Below are 17,986 nucleotides of genomic sequence, written 5' to 3' on the forward strand. Positions count from 1 at the left end.
GGGAACCAGAGACTGGGCTTTCCTGGTTTAGTAATTCCCAGCATTTAGAATAAGAAGATTTCTAGCTTCTCTCTTTAAAAAAATTTTTTTTTTCTGTAGTTGTAGATGGACAGAATACCTTTATTTTGTTTATTTTTATGTGGTGCTGAGGATCGAACCCAGTGCCTCACGCGTGCTAGGCGAGCGCTCTACCACTGAGCTACAGCCCCAGCCCTTTCTAGCTTCTCTTAAAAAAAAAAAAAAAAAAAAAAAATCAGATCTTGTCACGTTGGCCCGTCATGCCTGCAAAGCCTCATTCAGCTGGATCGGAAACCACTACTTCCTTTCTAACCCGACACGCCTCCTCCAATTTGCAAAAACCCCATTTGGCCCAGTTCCCTGGGTTCAAATCCAGGTCCAGGCATTATTAACCTAATGAGTTGTTTGACCTGCTTTGTGGATGGAGGATAACCGCAGCACCCCACGTAGAGTTCTTTGATGATGGAATGAGTTCATACCTGCAAATCACTGAGACCAGAGCCGAGCAAGCACTCTGTCCCATTCTTACTGTGACTAATGCTGGCACCGTGACCAGCCCGGCTCCTCTTGGCATTGAGTTGGCCTCCCCCGAACGAAGACTTTGACCATGTGGGGATTTGGGAGATGAAGAGACCTTTTGCAAATCCTTATGCTCTCACTCTTCAGGTGCACGGTCTGGAGCAAATTCGTTTGTGTCTCTCTGGGCCTGTGTCTCTTTATTTGTAAAAATGGGATGAAAGTCCTCACTGAACAGAGATTTGGGGAGCGTTCAGTGAGGTCAGGTAACAGGAAGCTCCTTGTGTGGTACCGGCACAGAGTAGGTGCTCAGTGCGTGCTCAGGGGCTTCCCCTTCCCAAGCCTGCCCTGCCAGGACGGCTGGGGGGTTCTAAGTGGGTCATGGAGGAGAGAGAATTTTCCAGGTCAGCTGCATTCAGCTTCAGCTCCAATTAGCAGTGTCCCTGCTAGAGCAGTTTCCTATTAATTCAGGACCCATAACCTTCAGGATTAACCGGGGGTGACTTTCTGGCTGTTGGGTTTGGGGACCTCTCTGAGTCGAGTGGGCCGGGTCCAAAGCTGGCTCTTTTTTCAAGGTCGATGCTCTGGAGCAGGGGAGGTGCTCAAGTGAAGGGCCCCACGCTTCCTCCTGAACAGGGACCCCAGGGACGTGTCCGGGAGGTGATCAGAGATGGGAACAGTGATTAAATCCGGCTGTCTACACGGCTTCAGGCGCATCCAAGCAGAGTCCAGGAAGTGGGCAGAGACCTTGAGTTAGAGCTCGATGTGTCTAGAGTGGCATTTCTTCACTGGGTGTCTGTCCCCCCTGCTTATCACTGAGCAAAGCCGAGGCCTCTGAAAACAGTTGAAGTGTGTCCATTCTACGTCCAGCTCCTGACAGGCCCTACTTTCTGCCATCAAAAAAAAAGAAAAAAAAAAAAAAAAAGAAAATGAGTTGAACTTTGCTCAGATTGCCACGCCCACTTCCAACAAGCTTAAAACAGACAGACACCCAGGCTGGGCGCCTGTCGCCTGTCGGAGTGGAAACAATCAGAGACTGATTACACTGAGCCGCGGGAACTCTAGGTCAGGCAGTTCTGTTCAAACCCCGACCCAGCTCCTTGGCTGTGTGACCTCAGGCAAATGACATGACTTCTCTGGAACCAGTACCTGAGTATCTGGGAAAAGGGGGGAGATAGTTGCCAAAACCTCAGACTGTTATTGTAAAGATTAAAGAGAGATAAATAATAGCTGGGAAACATTTAGCTCAGACACAGGATATGCTCAGGACCTAGAAGCTGTTATTGCTATTATCAAGGCTCCCAAGGCCCCTTAGCTCTTTCTTCCCATTTGAATTCTACACAAAATTCAAGACTTGGCTCAATTTGCTCTCCCTCCATCAACCTTCCCTGACTCAGCCAGACCACAAATATCCCTGAGAAACCACATGCAAAGCATACCCCCCACGGAGTGTTTTATTTTATTTATTTTACTTTATTTTGGGTACTAGGGATTGAGCCCTGGGGCATTTAACCAGAGCCACATCCCCAGCCCTTTTTAGTTTTTATTTTGAGACAAGGTCTCACTGAGTTGCTCAGGGCCTTGCTAAGTTGCTGAGGCTGGCCTCAAACTTGCAATCCTCCTGCCTCAGCCTCCCAGGTGTGTACCACTGCGCCCAGCTCTCTCGTTGTTCTTTAAAGCCCCAGTTTTGGAGCTAAGCAGAGGTGGAATCCAATCTCTCATAGCTGGCTGGGTGTCTACTGCCTGGTCAATCAGATGGGGCGTAGTGTACCCCCTTCATGGTGTTATGGTGATAATCAGGTAAGGTCACGCCTATCAATACAAGAAGTAGTTTAGGACATCAACGTCAATTACGTTCCATCCTGGAAGGTAAAGAAGATACAGAAAGTGTGTGCCTGTGTATGTGACCACTGATTATCTCATGAGCAGCAAATGGGCACTGTAAGCTGCCTAGGTGTGAGTTTCTGGTTCATTCCTTTCTTGTAATCAGCCAGCGCTGAGCAAAATGTCTGGGGTCAGCTCAACGCTGGGAAGTTTCTTGGGCTCCTGTGTTCCGGTTGCTTTGGCTTCCTCTCTCGGTGCCTCCCGTCAGGATTTTCTTTCTTTTTTAAATCATCAACCTGTCCATCTTTCCTCTCTGAGCATTTGCTGAAGTCCTGAGATCAAGAGATATTCTCTTGCCTCTTTGGGTTCATTTGTAAGAGGAAGGCTGTCTGGTTTCATCTCAGAGCATCTATTCATCTTGTTATTTAGCACTGGCTCAGAGATCCAAAGATGGAGAGTTTTGATAATTAAGTAATTTAAACAGAACACCAAAGAAACCTCAGCGGAGTTTAGTATAATGTGTGATCCGGGGGAATGAGCTGGGCTAGGTTTTGACTGTTTAATGAGTTTTCTGAAAGTAATTACTTGAAGCTTGGGTCCATTTGACTAATGTATATATATATGTATGTATATATATATATATATATATATATATATATATATATATATATATATATATATTCCTGTTTTGTCATTTCCACAAGTGCTTTACTGAGAAAAGCAAATAGTTTCTGAATGAATGTGTCCTTGGCCTTGGTCAAAGGTCAGTTTTCTCCTGGTTGGGAGGAGGGGAGCTAGAAGATATTGAAACTGTTCTCAGTAGATGTACCAATAATTGCAGAAAACTAATTCTTGGACCAGAATGGATCCTGGGACATTTCTAACTTCAAGTTCAGGGCCAGATTCATGCTTTGGTTTGATTAGCCATAAGGGATCTTGCTCTTGGGTGAGCAGCATCAGGCGCTGTATTGGGGTCCTCTCCCATGAAGACCTGGTTAGGAAATTATTGCCGGAATGAAAAGGAATATAAATGAATAAATAAGTATCCTGAGATTCTTCATGGTGCTTTCTTTCCAAAGTCATTGGAATAATAATTTCTGCGGGTCTCACATTTCCTTCTCTAAAGTTCATTCAACTTTTTTTTTTTTTTTTTTTTTGCTTTTTTGTTTTGTTTTGTTTTTTTCTCTTGAAGCTGATGACCAAACACCCAGGCAAACGTCTGGGTTGTGGCCCTGAAGGGGAACGTGACATCAAAGAGCATGCATTTTTCCGGTATATTGATTGGGAGAAACTTGAACGCAAGGAGATTCAGCCTCCGTATAAACCCAAAGCTGTAAGTAAAAGTGGTCTCTCTGGCTGTGCCCTCCTGCCCACTGCGCATGCGTTGAACGCTCACTGAGGGGTAGACGTCGAAGCACCTACCTGAACGTGTCTGCAGGTGCTCTCAGATTTATGCACCAAGTCACTGGGTGCCAGCACGGGCTTGGCCACTCCCTGGCACAGCCCACCTTCTGCACATAGCAGGAAAAACAATTGCTATTGAGTTTCTGTTGTATTGATTCAATTATTGTAACTGTCTTAGCAGATAACTTTGGGGGACCGGTTCTTTGGTGAGCAGAATTCAGATCTATTTTTTGGACGGTGATAAAGAATCTAACCCCCCCCCCCTTCTTTCTTTGGTTCAATGGTGCCATTTTCCCTTCATACGGACACGGAAAAGGTCATGTTGTTTATCTCAACAGTATTTACATCTAATTCTGCAACCTGCACTGGTTCCTCTGGGTGAGTAAGAGCCGTTCACCAGGCAGAGCTGTGTAAGAGGAGGCTGAGCAGCTCGGCTAAGTAAGCCGTAGGCCCCCAGCAGGCTCCTGTGCAGATAATTCTTCTGATGCAAGAATGAATGTGTCACATTCCTCCTGGTTGTGTCCCCAGGGGATGGTTTTCCTCCCCAGGACCCAGCAGGAAGTACACCCCAGCATCAGGGAGGAGGAGTCCTGCACCTGAATTAATCAAAACTGCGGTTCTCCTGGGAGGATATTTCTTTGTTAAAGGAAGTCAAGCGAGGCCTGGTGACCTTACTACAGGTTGTAAAACCACTGGCTGAGGCTGAGGAGGGAGCATAAATATTGTCATTAAACCCAGAGCTGTAAGGGTCTCGGTGTTAAGAGGAAGGTGATGATGACAGCCATTTTGATACTAGAATTGTTAATTTCTTGAGCACTTATTACGTGCCAGGCACCCCTTGATGAGCTGCTCCTGGGGCATCTAATTAAATCCTCACGGCAGCCAGCCTACCCCGGGGAGGTGCCATTGTTCCATGTGGTGGAAGGGGAAATGGAGACTCAGAGAGGTTAATGGGCACTCAGCCGGTGTGTGACTAAGGGAAAGCACAGACCCTGGACGTGGTGATTCCGTTGGAGGCTTCCCAGAATGCCTGGGGGCGGGGGAGGGTAGCGGAACAAAGTCTCCCAGGTCTAGTGCTGACCCGTCCCTCCGTTCCAAATGGTTAGAATCACAGCTCTACAGCTTCCTTGCAAAACCCTGGACACCTCTGCGGGCGCAGGTGTCAGGAAGGCAGGTCTGTAAGAATCAGTGGTCCCCTTCTGTGGCTCTTCTGACTGTTGGAGACTCTCTATCCATACCTAATCAGCCCTGCCCCCTTCCACACACACACAACTGCTGCAAGATCTCCTCTCTCTCTAGAGTATCCTCCAGACGTTCGCAGATGTTTGCTTAGGCTCTCGAATCCTGGACATCCAGGCCAAATCTTGTCCCCCTCATCCCGTAAGCATGTCCTGTGTGACCTCACTTCCAGGTGCCTGTGGTTCTCTAGGTCATCAACGTCCAACTTAAAGTACAGACACAGGGTTCGGCACCATGTTCCTAATAGCGTCTGACCCTCAGTGAATACAGTGAGTTGGTTCCTTGGTGATTCTAGGGCTGGTGAACTTGGGCAGGTGAGTTTCCCTCTCTGGTCCACTGTACTGTAGCTACAAATGATTACAGGAGGCTGAGGAGGCACAAAGCCCTCCGGACCTGCCACGTTAGTGATGTCACCCAGGGATTAATGACTGGGTGCAGGGGTTTTGAGGGCAGGTCAGTTGGGTCCTGCTGATGTTGTTCCCTAGGGTAACGTCTGTGTGCCCACTTGGGGGGGGGGGTTGAGGACACCCCTGCAGGGTCCTCAGCAGATTCATCACTTTCACTAAACCATTAGGAGAAAGACCAAAAGGTGACTTTGTGAATCCTGGACCCTTGGGTCAGGAAACTGGCCTCTCCAACATGGGACACATTTGGTTTCTTTGTGGCCCTACTTACGGGGTCTCAAAATGTGGACTCCTTCCCTTCCTCACTTGGCCACAGGTAAGATGCCAGTGTTCCCCTCAGGGGACATGGGGGCTCATGTTGTAGACTAGTGGTTTTCAAAGGGTGTTCCCTGGGCCAGCAGCATCTTGTCACCTGGAAGGAATTCGAAGAATCAGAAATTCTGGGAGGGGCAGGGGTTCTGTGCTCCGGGTTCTGTGCTCCGCTTCTAAGTTCCCCTGAGAAGCTGGGAATCAGGGGTCAGAGGAAATCTCACTGTTTCTTAATATATCAGCAACACCTGCTTAAAGATTAAACATAGTTGAGGGTGAAGGGAACACATCCAGGACCCATAGGTGGCCAGGGGACGGCTGGTTTGTCATCTCTGGGTTCGTGATGTCTCACATCAGGGTTATGTTTAGCCAGTTCCTGTTCCCGCTGGGTATTGATGGCCAGAGTTCACCCCGTCTGAAGATATACTGTGACTCTCCCTGCCCGGGGATAATAGATATGACAGGTCTGGCTCGTCCCTGGCTCACAGGAGGCACTTGTGCAAAGGGGGTTGTGGTCAGTAGCCATTGATCTTCAACCGTGCTGCCTTGGATATTTCCAGCTGACCAGTGTCATAAATTCCCTCCTGTGTGTTAACAATGACTTTCAAAATACAGTGGCCAGGACTGAGCTGTGTTCTTCAAAATATTCTGCCAGGCGTGGTGGTTCACACCTGTCATCCAAGTGGCTCCGGAGGCCGAGGCAGGAGGATCGAGAGTTCAAAGCCAGCCTCAGCAATTTAGCAAGGCCCTAAGCAACTCAATGAGACCCTGCCTCTAAATAAAATATAAAAAGGGGGTGGGGATGTGGCTCAGGGGTTAAGTGCCTATGGGTTCAATCACTGGCACCCAAAAAAAAAAAAAAAAAAAAAAATCACTGGTTGTAAAAGGGAAGCAGGTGCTGCCCTTGATCCACTCCGACTGAATTAGAAATACAGCCATCCCTTACTAGTCAGGGAAGATGGGTTTCAGGATCCTTTGCAGGAACCGAAATCCATGGATACTCTGTATCTATGTCCCTTCTGTAAATTGGCAGAGAATTTGCATATAACCCATGCGCATCTTCCCGTGGACTTTAAATCATCTCTAGATGACTTATAATACCCAATAAATGCAAATGCTATGTAAATACTTGTTCTGCTACATTGTTTGGGGAATAGCAACAAGGAAAAAAACCCATCTGTACATATTTATTACAGATGCAACTTTTTAAAAATCATTTTTGACCCACAGTTGGTTGACTCCAAGGAACCTGTGGGTCCCGAGGGCTGGTTGTCATGATAATGGCTACACACACCCGTCCCCCGACTTCTTGCCACCTGTTCATGTCCCCTGTGCACTGCACGCGCGGGTCTTATGGCTCCGCCCCCAACCCAGGATTTTACATTTCCCCTTCCCCATCCTTTCTTATCCGCCTGCCCCTTCCGAAAGGCCTCTGGTGGGTGTGTGCAGAGTTCCGTGTGCCTGTGGGACACTGGAAGGCGCGCGCGTGTCTGTCAAGGTTCCTGATTCATGCATGCCGTTAAGTCAAGTGTGGGAGACAGAAAACAGGGAGCAGTAACAGAGGATTATATTCAAACATCATTGAAGGGTGCTATTATTGGAGGTTCATTAAAATCACTCTAAATGGGTTTTTCAAGTTGCTCTCAGTGCCATCTTTTATTGAAGCAAAGAGCTGTTTGCAGAGTATTGTTTGAAACTGCACTGAAAGACACTAGCTTTGGTGTATTGTTGTAGGGTGCAAAGTCATTGTTCTTTTCAAGGGGAGCTACTGTGGATTGAACTCAGGAGCACTCGACCACTGAACCACATTCCCAGCCCTTTTCTATATCTTATTTAGAGACAGGGTTTCATTGAGTTGCTTAGGGCCTCGCCAAGTTGCTGAAGCCGGCTTTGAACTCTCGATCCTCCTGCCTCAGCCTCCCGAGCCACTGGGATGACAGGTGTGCGCCACTGAGCTTGGCTCAAAGTAATTGTTTTTAAAACGTGGTCTGCTTGTGTCTGTCTCTTGCTTAAAGCCTGCCCTGATGGCTTGCTGGTACCCCAGGATAATATCCATTGCTCCTTATTATCTATGGCTTTTGAAGTCTTCCAAGACTAGGTTTCTCTCCCCTCTGTGACTTTAAGCTTCCAAGAAGCAGCACCCCTAGGTCTCTTTCAATTCCTCCAGCACCCAGCGCCTTCTCTTTCCTTGTTGGGCTTTGTTTGTGCAGGGCCATCTGCCTGGGGTGCCCGGAACCCCTTCCCATGCTCCCCTCCTCCCCCTCCAGCCAGCCTGCTGGTTCCTCATCAGATCAGTAGAACATCCCCCCCCCCGCCCCCCGGGGACTTCCTGATCCCGAGGAGGATCCTCTGTCTGCACCGGCCTCCGTGTTGCAGAGTGTGGTCCATAGAGCCCCGTCTTGTCTAGACTCTGGATCGTGACTTTTTCAGGGTCGAATCCCACTGCCTAGTGGGAGGGTTAGCGCGTGTGGCCGCTGGAGAATTTTTATCAAATGAATGGACGTCTGTAAAACAGGCCACCGTAAGACGCGGAGCCATGGAGCCCAGCGGTTCTTGAGAGCGAGATTAGCATGCAGGCTGTTCTGCTGACGTACAGCAGGGTGTCTCCAAGAAATTGGTTGTTGTGTGTGTTGCTTCCCTATTTCGAAAGGGCTGTGATTTGGCTGCCGAATGGCACACGGTGGCGGCCACCTGTGGTCGTGCTGTGTGCTCTGGGTAGAGCGGCTGAGGAAGCGGCTGAAGACGCAGGCATCACACCGAATCCCTGGCCGCCTCAGGGTTCTGCAGCCCACCCCGGGCACGGGCTGGCCTGTGCTCCAGGTGCCACGATGCAGCAGCCTGTCAGAGCTTCTTAAGCCACCGTGCCTGCAGGAGGCACTTGAATTTATACTGACTCTGGTTCAGCTCGTCTGCAGGGAGCCCTGAGACCAGCTGAACCAGAATCAGAGATAGAGTTAGGGCGAGCCAGGAGGGGGAAGAGGGCTGTTTTAAATAAGGTGGGTGGAAAATGTCACTGAGGAAGTAACATTTTAGCAAATATAGGAAGAAGGTAAGTGAGAGAGGAAGCCGTGTATCTATCTAGGGGTGGTGGTGGGGGGGGGGGGGGTTGAATGGTAGTAGCAGGTGCAAAGGACCTGAGGCAGGAGTTTGCCTGGCATGTTCAAGGGAGAGCCACGTGAGTGGGTGAGGGAGAGAGTAAAAGATGAGACCAGAGAGGCCATGGGAGGGGCAGATGGTGCAGAGCACTGGAAGATCTCGAGCAGAGAAATAACAGCCTGATAGCAGGTCTTAGAAGGATCCCTCTGACTGCACAAGGAGCGAGGGTGAAGTTAGAGAGACCAGTGATGAGGCTCTCGTAATAATCCACGCAACAGGTGGTGGGAACTTGGACAAGATGGAACCATTTGAGAGACCCCCCAGGGTAGGCTCACTTGGCACTGCCCAGTGCCTCCTTAATTCCTGGCTTCTGGTAGGGACTCAGTCACTAACTGTCTTTGAGGCGTGGAGGAACCGGTGAACTTGAACCTCTTCTGACCACATAATTGCTTCTCCAGTAGAAAACCTGGAAGCCCAGAGCTCGATCCTGGGGGGGAACAGGATTCACTCATGAACCAGGCTGTCGGGAAACTCGCGAGGCCCAGAGCCCCGTCCTGCAGGGCATAGGGCAGCTCTGTGCCCAGGGTTGTGCTTCCTCCTGTAAAAATGAAGGATGGGGTAGTCTAGGAGGTTCGGTGTTGAGGGCTGTGACCAGGGAGTGCCCCCTGTCTGGGAGACCCAGGGAGGAGTTTTGCCTGGATGCAGCCGCTGGAGAGTCCGTTGAAGCTCTGCCGTCCTGCAGAATGTGCAGCCTGTGCCACTGTGACGTCGCTGTACAAGATGATATGCTGCTGTGTTTTCAGAAGGCCCGCTTGACGTGTCGATGGTGATCATGGATGATCATGAGTGGCCTCCGTGAAGTCCTGTCAGCCTCCCTCTGAAAGGCTCCTGGTAGTGTCCTAATGCAGAGCTTGTTGTGGGAAACATCTAGGTGGGGGCTGGGGAGGCACCCCGGGATCAGCCCACCCCGTAGGCAGGGCACAGGACGAGTCCAAGAAGAAGGGAGCATTCAGCAGGCCACAAGGACTGAGTGCTCGAGTGCCACTTGGTGACCTGCCACTAGAAAACCTGTTACTCACCTCAAATAGGACCAATCTGATCTTGTTGTAAAATATGGCCACTCTGTGTCCATTCGCTCTGAGAAGTGGACACTCAGGAGAACGCCTTCCGTCCCTCCTTGCCCTGTCTCCTGAGCACCCACTCAGGCCCACGGAGACTCATGGGCATGCCCACTCCCTCCTTTCTCCTGTCCCCACCTGGACGACAGGCCCCACACCTGTGCCACACGCTGATTCCAACCCCTTCTGCGCCGGGGACCTATTTAAATCTTTGCTTTCCAGGGGGCCCATTCGTTTTGAGGCCTCCGCACGTCAGGAGAGATTGGAAATCTTACAGGCTATGAAAGCACAAAGCCCCTCGTTCGTTCTACTTCACCATTTGCCAAACGCACTCTTTGCGTCATTTGCCAAACACCGTGTAGGTTGCTGGCTCCGCTGCCCGTGGCCTCTGAGAGTCTCAGGGCTTCAGAAATGGACTCCTGCTCCCAGGACGTGGTCTCTTGGTGATTCTGTCATCTGGAGGCATTGTTTGTGTAGCTGAGGTCAGAAGCGTCAAGTCCTGCTGTAATGAGATTCAGTTCCGACCAGGTGACATTCTCCTCCGAACCTAATTGCCCTTTACACCGTGTGAGTACGCGTCTCTGTGCGCGTCTGAAGGTGTGTGTTTGATGTGCTGACATTTCTGAATTGAAGCCAGAGAGTATAACCTTTGTGTGTTTGCCATTAAAACTCCAAATTTCAGGCTCAAGAAAGGGATCTAAACTGGGACTCGATATGATTTATTCAAGCGTGGCACCCAACCGCCCGCCCCGTCCCAAAGTAGCAGAAACTCAAGAGAACAATACCTTCTTTGAAACATTGGGATCTAAAAGAATTCTCCTCAAACCCGTACCATTCAAACACATTGGGGAAAACTTTATTGACGTCTGTGCCAGACTCTGCTTTAAGTGCCTCTGGGCATTACCTCATTTAATTCCCACAGCTAAAGGACAAGAGGTGTCCATGACCATCACTTTACTCACAAGGGGACGGAGCTTGCAAAAGTGAGGCGTTGGCCCAACATCTAGAAGGTGGCCGTCAGGACTTGAACCCTGGATTCTTCCTGCACTGACTAGTATCTGTGGAAAGACTCTCAGAAGAACTTGGAAGCCCCGGGGAGCTCTGGGGTTGTGCTAACGCGGGCCAGCTCTGACAGCGCCATAAAATGGTGTTTAATCACAGAAAGAAGAGGGCGTACTCTTACCATTCAGATGATCTGAAATCTATTATAAAATATGGCAGCCAACAAGTAGCGTTTTCACACCTTTTACAACTCACAGGCAGGATCAGAAAAGATGCAAAGCTCCCTTGTTCCCTAAGGCTGAGGGTGACAGACAGCAGACACTGACTAAGCTTTGCAAGTGGGGCAGGGCAGCCTCAGGAGACGGCGCCGCGAGGAGCACGTGGTCCCCCGCTTAGTCTTAAAGGTTCCTTGGGGGCACCCAGAGGCTGGCGTTTGCAGAGATCTTAATAAAAATCCAAGGCTATTTTCATATACTGCTTACAAGTAGCCCAGAGTCATTCCAACCTGCAGCCTGGAAGCTGTCTGTCTGTCTGTCTGGTTCCATCGATCCATGGCCCTGCTCCAATGGGGAACCCATTTAAATGGCAGATCAAACCAGACTCTCTATGGGATGGTGGGAATTGGCTGGTTCCCGGGCCAAGTAAAGTTCCTAAATCACTCGCCAGGTGCATGACATTAAGCTGTCGTCTGAATTGAAATGGCGGAAGGAGAGTCACCCAGGGATGGGGAGCGTAAAAAGCCGTTAGGATGCACCTGGCAATAACAACTGGCCTATAATAGAAGTCAAGGATTGAGAGATGGGAAGCCCGGTTCAATCCTTCATTCTACAGACTAGCAAAGAGAGGCCCAAGGCTTGCTAAAGTGCCTTAACCCAGGGACTGTATCAGAACCAGGACCGGAAAGCCGGGCCTCCCCTTAGGGATGCAGGGCTTTCTGAATAACACCACTCACAGCTGTAACGTTTAGAATGAGTCTGGGGTGTTCTAGTCAATTATTTACTTTTACTGGAAAGTAGAGCTCTGTTTTGCCGATCTCCTTGAATCCTGGCAAGTACCCCAGGAGGTAGGTGCTGTTATAACTTCCCCTGTACGTAGAAGGAAACAGGCTCAAAGAGTCTAAGTCACTGGCCCACAGTCACACAGCTAGGAAGTCCTAGGGCCAATTTAGAGTCCTGTTTCTTCACCTCAAAGCCTATCCTCTTGACCACTGTCATGATTCTTATGTATCGTAACTCGTCCGCAGGGGCGTAGGACGGAAAGTGGTTTTGCTCCGATCTTGAGTTTAGCTACTGTCTTGTCGGGTGGTTATCCATGGAGTCCAGCTTCTTGACTTCTGTGATGCCTATCATGATGTCTCAGATGCCCCTCATTGGTCAAAGGGCAGGAGAACTTGAGAAAAAGGAGCAAATGGGTCCAGGGAGACCGGATCAAGCAGAAAGGACGTGGGCTAAGAGTTAACTGGACCCAGGATTCAGCCCAGCTCTGCTGCTTAGCGACAGGGACCCCCAGGAGCCTCCGCAGATGCTTCCAGACCTCAGCTGGAGCCTTTGCCTTCCCCGTCCGTCTCTCCCGAGTCTTCTGGACTCAGTTTGCAAACCTTCTCTGACCACTGAAGTTCCAGTCCCTTTGGTCTCAGCTGATAGCCCCATCTCCTCAGTCTCTGGGGAAATTGAGGCCTGGAGAGCCATAGGAGGGTGGCCCTCAACTTCCTGCCCCTCTCTGCGTGGTCATCTCGACCTGCCTGACCTCCTTCCCTTTGGGTCCCTCCCTGTGTCCCCTAACATAAGACACGTCCTCCATCCTGGCTGGGCCCCATCCTCCCATCCCTGCTGAGCATCTTCCCGCCCAGCCTGTGTCCACACCATCTGTCCGTATTAACCCATCTCCCCGATGGTTGCAAATAGGCTGGCTTTTAAGGAAAAGAAAATGAGAGTGCAGATGTGGCTGGATCTGTGGTCTCCAACAGGGCCCCCGAAATCCTTTCCTCCCACTCTCTGGGGGGTTGCTTTCCTCTGCAGGGACTTTCTTCTTCATCCTTGAGGACTTTCGTGAACTCGCAGCAATGATGAACTGCTATCCCATAATCTCAACAACTTCCACCAAAAAAAATAAATAAATAAAATGCATGCTTTTTCTAAAATCCCAGCATCCTGGGACTGGGTCCTATTGGAAGACATTGGGGTCCTCTGTTCATCCTTAATTCCAGGGGGACGGACTGTGTTGGAGTCCCAGGCCTGGTCGCTGGACCCCTCAGCCCAGGGACTAGGTCTGTTCCTATCTAAAGCTGGCTTCTTGAGAGATGAGAAGGGGTGGGTCCTTTTATTACTAAAGAAGAGGGTACCCCTGCCGGGCAGAGGCACACAGCAGCTGTCTGCTCCGACTCCATCTTCTCCCTCTGAAAGATCCTTTCCCTCCCACCTGGGATCCCTCCTCCCTCCTGCAAAGCCCTCTGCTCTGTCCTATTTTGCATACAAACAATCTTTGGAAGGCCTTGCCGGCTCTGTTCTTTCCACCCAAAGACACTTCCTGTTTTTTTTCTGGGTCCCCGTGCAATCTGGCATCTGCTCCCACCGTTCCGTGGTCATTGCTCTCCGTGACTCATCATCGTCGACTTCAGCATGGCCTCCTCTCCTCGGGTTATGCTCTCTCTCTTGACCTCGCCACGTGATTGCCTGCTTTGATCTTGCCTCCTTTAAACAAAATGGGAAAAACTAAAATGCTCGAGCGGGATCCAAAGCAATGCAGTGAAATTCAGTCTTCCCTCTCCCTTGACCCCTCGCCAGCCTTCCTTGATGCTCCTCCCCAGAGCCACCGGCTGCAGCCAGGTTCTTGAGTGTCACCCTGGAGAGGATGTGCGTGAGCCCAGGAGTACCCCCACATCACACGCAAGGGTGCTATGTTCTCCGTGCAGTTTCTGAACCTTGCTTGACTCCTTTCTGTCTTGGCAATGATGCTGATCTCCACATCTAACTACTTCCTTCTTTAAATAGTCGACCTCCGGTGTCCCCAGGTTCCACATCCATGGATTCTACCAACCATGGATCAAAAGAAAAATTCCATCTACTGAACACGCCGCTATTCCCTAGACAATACAGCAGAACAACTGCGTACCCCGTGTGTGCATTAGATCAGGTATTATAAGTGGTTCTGGGATGATTCAAAATATTCAGGAGGATGCAGATTCTACACCCTTTATGTAACGGACCTCCGCATCCCTGGATTTGGGTATTTCAGGAGCCAAAAGATATTGCAAAGCAGCCGCCCTTGGATACCGAGGGATGGCTGTGTATCTGCCGGCTAAATTCAGAGTTCCTCCCTCCTTCTGAAGTCCCTCTCCTCCCTCATCTTTTGTGGCACTCTGCTTGCTGATTTTCCTTCCGACCTCTCCAGGCACTCCTGGTGACAATCTGGAGCGCTGAGTCCTGCCCATGACCCAGAGAGAGAGAAAGAACAAAGCTCCCTTCCTGTTTATTGGCAAGTACAGTTTCTCAAAGACAACCACCAAAGCCATCCCCAGCGGGGTGTGAGAAGCCGCAGCTCGGAGGGGTTTGTCAATCTGCTTGACAGGTCTTTCTGGGGGGGTGGGGCTGCCGAAGCACCCCCCTGTTCCCAGCATGCATCTCTTCCTCCCACCCTCACCTGGGGGCTCAGGCTGACTTCCCCTTGCAGTTCCTTCCCTTATCCTGTCAGGCTCCTGGGTAGTTTTGAGTGGCAGAAGGACTCTCCTGGGTAGGTTGGGGTATGGCCGAGTCAGCAGGGGCCCTCCCCAGGCACAGCACAGCCACCCATCAGCCTTCATACCCGACGGGGTGGGCCAGCACTCAATGGTCGTTACCTCAGTAAGGGATGTGCATTTAAAAAACAAAACTTCAAAGTTTGGGTTACATTTTCAGTTATTTATTTATTTATTTGTTTATTTGATACCGGGGATTGAACTCTGGGGCAATCAATCACTGAGCCACGTCCCCAGCCCTATTCTGTATTTTATTTAGAGACAGGGTCTCACTGAGTTGCTCAGGGCCTTGCTGTTGCTGAGGCTGGCTTTGAACTCACGATCCTCCTGCCTCAGCCTCCTGAGCTGCTGGGATGACAGGCATGCGCCACCACACCTGGCTTATTTTTAATGTTCATTTATTTGTTCTGAACCAGACTGTGGTTTCATTTCTCAACATGTTAAAAAAAAACAAAAACCCACAATTATTAAGATTCTAAAGCGTTAAACAATAAAGAAATGTCAAGGAGAGGGCACCGTTGCCCTGTTCTCAGGGGTAGAATAGCTATTATAGTTTAATACCCAACTTCAGAAGAAAGTGAGTTTTTATATTTTCTAAATTAAAAAAAAAAGTCCAACCATCGTGTTCTTGTAAGCTTGTTGTAACTTTGAAACACACATCTTCATTTTAAGCTTGGTAGAAAGAACTTAACAATGATGATCACCAACCTTAATCTGTAGCGTGGACCCAACAGAAACACAATCATAACAGGATGGTGAAGCCGTCAGCAATGAAGACCTCAATTTAGATTCAGGAGTGTTCTTCCAACCCTGGGCCCTACAAGGGAGATCCATCTGTCTAGTGGGGAATTGAGCTTGGGCAACTTAGGTCACTTGCTTTAATGGGGTATAGCTGGGAACCGGGGAGCCAGGGTTGGTACCCAGGCCACCTTCTCCAGTAAGTCCACACCACGTGACCAGTTATGCATCCATAGCCAGTGAAATGTGGTGGAGAGTCCAGAGGCTTTAAAATGGAACCCACCAGTCTCTGAGTCTTGGTCCTCCTACTTGCCCCACGAGACCTAGAACAGATTAATTTTTCAAGTTCTCTGTTAAGGGGATATAATCTGTTTTTTTTCTCTGCCTGTCCCACAGATTTGTGGGAATCAAATCTTTAAAAACATAGGCAAATAGAAGAGATTAGGACTTTTCCAGAGTGTATGTATCTGAAGGAAGCAAGGTGGGTTTGGGACGGATAGTGAAGAGCAGATAAGGGAAAGAATTCTGTTGCTATGGAAAAAAAATGTTGATGGTGTATTTCATCTAGTTTGTTTTAAAAAGCAGGTTAAAAAATAAAGTAATGCATGTGGCCCTGGGTTTGATCCCCAGCACTGAGAGAGAGAGAGAGAGAAGGAAAACCAAGAATGATTCCACATCTCCTTAAAGAATAAAAAGCCTCCACCCATCTTTTCAGTCATCCACGACACAGACAAAGTGTTAACCTAATAGAGATTTGGGTGGTGGAATTGCAAAGGGTTTTATTTTTTTTCTTGGTACTTTTAAACAGCTTATTTGTTTCTGCAATAAATGGAGAAGTCTAATAGAAGTGACTGAATCCGTTGTCACATCTGGGGTCCAGTCAGATACTTAAACCCCTGAAACAGGTTTCCACATTGTACTTTGTAGAGCTGTCTGGGAATGAAAAAGGATAATGCTGGTAAAGTACTCTGCACAGCACTGGCTCACAGCAAGCACTTAGCATACATCACCCTCCATCCCTTGGATAACACCGAGTGCTGGTACTCGGTCTTGGATAATGCAGTTAAGGAGAAAAAGAGATGTGAGTTTGATTTTCAGGGAGCTTCAGGCCTGGATGGGAACATAGAACCCAGATGGATAAGCAAAGAAGTGAACATGCAATCCTAGATTGAGATAGGTCAGATATTTTATTTCTATGAAAGAAGTGGATAGGAAGCCTAATCGGGACTCACAGGAGAGGGGAATGGGGGATGGACCTCGTTTGGAGGGGACCCAGAACAGCTTCTTGTAAGGAGGTGGCATTTAAACTCAGATCTGGAAGAAAACAAAACATTGTGTGTTATTTTAAAATGAAAACTAACAGAAAAAAAAAAAAGCAAAACAAACTCGCTATCAAACACGAAAGCCCTCTCTCTCACCGACTTCCTCCTGAATAGATGGAGAGAGAAACTATCCACGATTGCAGAAGCCTTCATTATTTGCAGGAAAAGGAGCCTTTCATCTTTCTTTCTTTCTTTTTTTCTGCCAAAGGCCAGAGAATGCTGAATATCCTCTGACTCTTTGCTTGAGAGAAAATCCAAAGTCCACAAATGACTTTTAAAAATGATCAAATGGGTTGGCAGGTCGGCGCTTAGCTGGCTGAATCTCACCGGGTGGATCCCTCCTGTGTCTCTTGGTGGAGAGTGGGCAGGCCGCTCCCCTGGGCCCTGAGCCTCCTGTTCTCAAACTCATGCCAAGGAGGGAAAGCAGAAAATGGATCTTTCCCCCCTTCTCACACCTCCCGCTCTCTACTTTCACCCCCTGTTTTCCCCCCTCGGCTCTTTCCTAGGGGAACAGTGTCTTCAGATCCCACTCAGCTCCGATGTCACTTCTCCACGAGGTGCTCCTGGCCTTTCTTGGGATCCTTGCCTCTGTGCTCAGGGGCAGCACCTACCACACAGTATCCCTCCCGTGGCCTGGGTGTGCGTAAGTCTCCTCTGCTAGACCATATGTTCTATGAGGACAAGGACAGGGACTCTCTCTCTGCCAGTGTCTAGCAAGCTGTTAGAGGGTGCACAAGACCCGAATATGAGCCTCCTTCCACGGTCGCACAGGACAGCCACTTAGGGGACCTTGTCTGAGAGTTTTTGGTGAAGCTAAAAACATGCCGAACAACCTCAGGCTGGCCTTCACTTTGCCTCGATTTTCTTGTTCTCTTCATTTCTGTCTTTTCCTTTCTTCCATGCTAATTCTCTTTCATGTCAAATAGTTTATGTAGGTGATTTTCTTCTTCTCAAATCCTATAATACGTGATACTTATTATTTTAAAAAATACGATCAAGAACAAAAGATGAAGGGGAAAATCAACACCATCTGTAACTCTCGGAATCGCCGGCGTGGGCACGTATAATAGGCAGACAGATAGAATGTGTACCTTGGTGTGTCCAGTTTATAGAATGGGGACATACTATGTACTCTTTGTGATTATAGATTACACTATGTCGTTTAATATTCTTCTACATCTCCTTTTTTTAATGTATCAAAGTGTTTTGCATGGTAATACATCAAATAGATGGATCATTATTTATTTAACTGTTTTCCCCATT

General features: G+C 48.9%; 1 protein-coding gene across 2 annotated transcripts in view; it reads left to right on the plus strand.

Annotated features, from left to right (window-relative positions):
- Prkcb (protein kinase C beta) overlaps nt 1–17,986 on the plus strand; it is a 296,917-nt gene that overhangs the window by 266,565 nt on the left and 12,366 nt on the right. For both annotated transcript variants that reach the window (XM_071605798.1, XM_071605799.1), the window contains exon 16: nt 3,551–3,691. In XM_071605798.1, the coding sequence (XP_071461899.1) occupies nt 3,551–3,691 (141 nt within the window). The remainder of the gene's footprint in view (nt 1–3,550; nt 3,692–17,986) is intronic.

Source organism: Marmota flaviventris, chromosome 19 (genome assembly GCF_047511675.1).
Source record: "Marmota flaviventris isolate mMarFla1 chromosome 19, mMarFla1.hap1, whole genome shotgun sequence".
NCBI classification, from domain to species: domain Eukaryota; kingdom Metazoa; phylum Chordata; class Mammalia; order Rodentia; family Sciuridae; genus Marmota; species Marmota flaviventris.